This window comes from Apis dorsata, unplaced genomic scaffold (genome assembly GCF_000469605.1).
Source record: "Apis dorsata unplaced genomic scaffold, Apis dorsata 1.3 scaffold_517, whole genome shotgun sequence".
In the NCBI taxonomy this organism is placed as follows: domain Eukaryota; kingdom Metazoa; phylum Arthropoda; class Insecta; order Hymenoptera; family Apidae; genus Apis; species Apis dorsata.
The window spans coordinates 726,461-729,297 of NW_006263742.1; the positions used below are offsets into that span (position 1 = coordinate 726,461).

At 17.0% G+C, this 2,837-nt stretch overlaps 1 protein-coding gene across 1 annotated transcript; it reads left to right on the plus strand.

The window, feature by feature from the left end:
- Window positions 1-881: 881 nt before the first annotated feature.
- Window positions 882-2,700, plus strand: LOC116186220. Its single transcript, XM_031512840.1, has 5 exons — window positions 882-1,067; window positions 1,316-1,496; window positions 1,634-1,754; window positions 1,847-2,006; window positions 2,257-2,700. The coding sequence occupies exons 1-5, from the start codon at window positions 945-947 to the stop codon at window positions 2,554-2,556; spliced, it is 885 nt and encodes a 294-aa protein (XP_031368700.1). The 5' UTR covers window positions 882-944; the 3' UTR covers window positions 2,557-2,700.
- Window positions 2,701-2,837: the final 137 nt, after the last annotated feature.

A 2,837-nucleotide genomic window follows, 5' to 3' on the forward strand; every position in this document is an offset into this window, starting at 1 on the left:
TTTTTCCTTAGAAATAAATTGAATATAAAATATTATAATATATAATATAATATCAAAAGTAAGTATAAAAAGAAATATAGCAAATAATAAGAAAGAATCATCTCTAATCAGAATCATCTCTAGAATTCCACAAATCAAATATATGAAGAAACAATAAATAGTAACAAAAAGATAAAAAAAAAAGAATTAACTATCAGCACTATCTATTGAGTAATAAAGACATTTCTTTAGAAATAGAATAAAATAAAGTAAGAATTGAATATGAATATTATCTCTTAATTGTTTTTAATAATTCTTTTAAAAAGCTATTTTTGATACTTGAAACATAATACTAATAATCAATTTTTATCCTATTTCTATCTTTTCATTATTTTTACATGTTTTATTTGATACTTTGAAGATAGCGCTAATTTCAATATTTTTATTCTATTTCTATCTTTTTTCCACTATTTATTTTAATTATCTATGTTTATTTTATATTCTACTTCTTTTGTTAAATTATTTTTATATGTTATTTAATAAAATATAGCAGTTTATATAACTGTGATTAATAATATTTTGATTTTTTTCTCTTTTATCTATGTAATATTTTACATTCGAAATGGAAAAATGTAATACAGAAAAAGGACTTTTAGTATTAAATCATGATGATCCTAACAAGAAACAATTTGTAAGATTATTTTATTAATAAATCAATTTTATTTTTTATGTATATATTTTATTTCATTAAAATTTTTGTATAAAATATATTAGTATTATGAATTTAAAATTTTAAAAAAAGAATTATAAGATATTATATATTTTCCATATATATAATATTTATATATTATATTTATCTTGTAATATTTTATATTTATTTTTAGTAATTTAATTTTAATGGTCTTATAATTTATTATTTATAGAAAAATTCAAAAAATAAAACATATAATATTAAAGAATGTTTTATGGAATATTCTTTAGAAGATAAGATTGAAGCTTTGAAAAATATGCTTGATTATAATGAAAAACATGTACAAAAATTACCATCACATATAACTAATATGTGTAATATTAAACAAATAATTGGTGTAAGATTTGAATTTATTAAAAAATTTATTTTTGTTATTACTTATTACTTTTACAATTATATTTTTTTCATATTTTGATTCATTTTGAAACATTTTAAAATTTTGAAATATTTTTATTGATGTTTATTGATTCTTTTTGTTTTTATGAGTAAAATTTAATAAAAACAATGATAAAAGTATTAATAATTGTATAAATAAACAATATATAAATATTTAAATATGATTTATATATTTTATTAATTCTTAAGGTAAAAGAATGTATACAACCAGTTCAAGAGACATCATTTCAGACAATTATTTCTGAATTAAAAAATACTATAATGAATAGTTATTGGAACAAAGAAGTTGGTAAAACACGTTATCAAATTCCATATCTTCCAATGGGTATGAATCCATTAGAAGTGACTTTTGGAAAAAAAATTAAATCTGGTATAAACTATCAAACATTATATTTGTAACAGTGAAAAAAAATAATATAATAATTATAATATAATTTAAATTATTTATTTTATAATGTTTATAAATTAAAAATATATTTATGAAGTATTTTCTATTAATATTAAAAGAGAGTATAGCTGAACTTCTTAAAGAAAAAATAGTGGAAAATGGTATTCCAGAGCAAGATATTATTGAGATGTATAAGAAAAGTCATAATAGATATTTGCCTGCAGAACAAATTAAAAGACAGTATGAAATAGTTAAATAATTAAATGGCAATTTTTAATTTATAAATTATATATTCTAATGTATTAAGATTTATTATAAAATTATATTTTTAGTTATAAAAAACCATTTGATCAAAATTTATGCTTTGGAAAATCATATAATGCTAATATCAGAGGTATGCGATTAAAAAGACTTCTAACATGGATTGATGCAGATCCTAATACAATTGCAAATTCTAATTTTGCAAAACCTTCATATTCTTATATTGATAAAGTAAAGTATTAAATACTATTATTAAAATAAAACTTGTTATCAAAAGATTATATTATAATTTATATAAGAATTTATAAAAAAAAAAAAATAAAAAACAATCAAATTTTTATTTAAATTAAAAATAATTATTGTGAAATATAAGCTATCTATATGTATGAAAATATTATATAAATATTGATTCTGAACAAAGTAATATAGAAATTCTTGCATTCAAGTTATTAAATTTTTTTAATCATTTGAATTTTTTTAGAAATTTAAAGAATTTATACATGAAATGAGACATGGTAAAGTTAATGAAAAAAAAGATGTATCTGAGAAATTAAACATTTTAAGTGATTGTCCTATAAATAATGAAGTTATAACACAACAAAATTACTTGCAATATATAAATAGTTTACGTCAGAAATTCAAAAAACAAGTTCCAGAAATTCCATATTTAGATATTTATGAAGACTTAATATGCCTTGATAAAGTATTGTTATTTTATTTTCTTATATTATATATATATATAATTAAAAACTTAAAAAACATAATGCTTTACTTCTATTGATTAAAATGATTTTAAATATTATTGTATTTAGGATTATACAGGTATTTTACCAGAAGATAAAGTTTTTTCTATCTTAGCTAAATATAAAATATATATAAATAAAACATTTTTAATACCTTTATTGGATCTTCTTCAAATATATAAAGAAAAAAATATAAAATATAAAGAGTTATTAAATCTTTTAAATTGGAAATATGATTTTCCTACATTACCAAAAATAGAAAGTAAATTTTTATGTTTTAATTTTATTATTTAAATTACAGAATTAAAAATTATATGAT

Bases quoted from the DNA above. Each gene is read 5' to 3' on its own strand.
- LOC116186220 (XM_031512840.1), top strand. From the start codon at position 945: ATGGAATATTCTTTAGAAGATAAGATTGAAGCTTTGAAAAATATGCTT. The intron at 1,497-1,633 runs GTATAAACTATC...TAATATTAAAAG, and splicing joins TGGAAAAAAAATTAAATCTG to AGAGTATAGCTGAACTTCTT. The intron at 1,755-1,846 runs GTATGAAATAGT...TTATATTTTTAG, and splicing joins GCAGAACAAATTAAAAGACA to TTATAAAAAACCATTTGATC.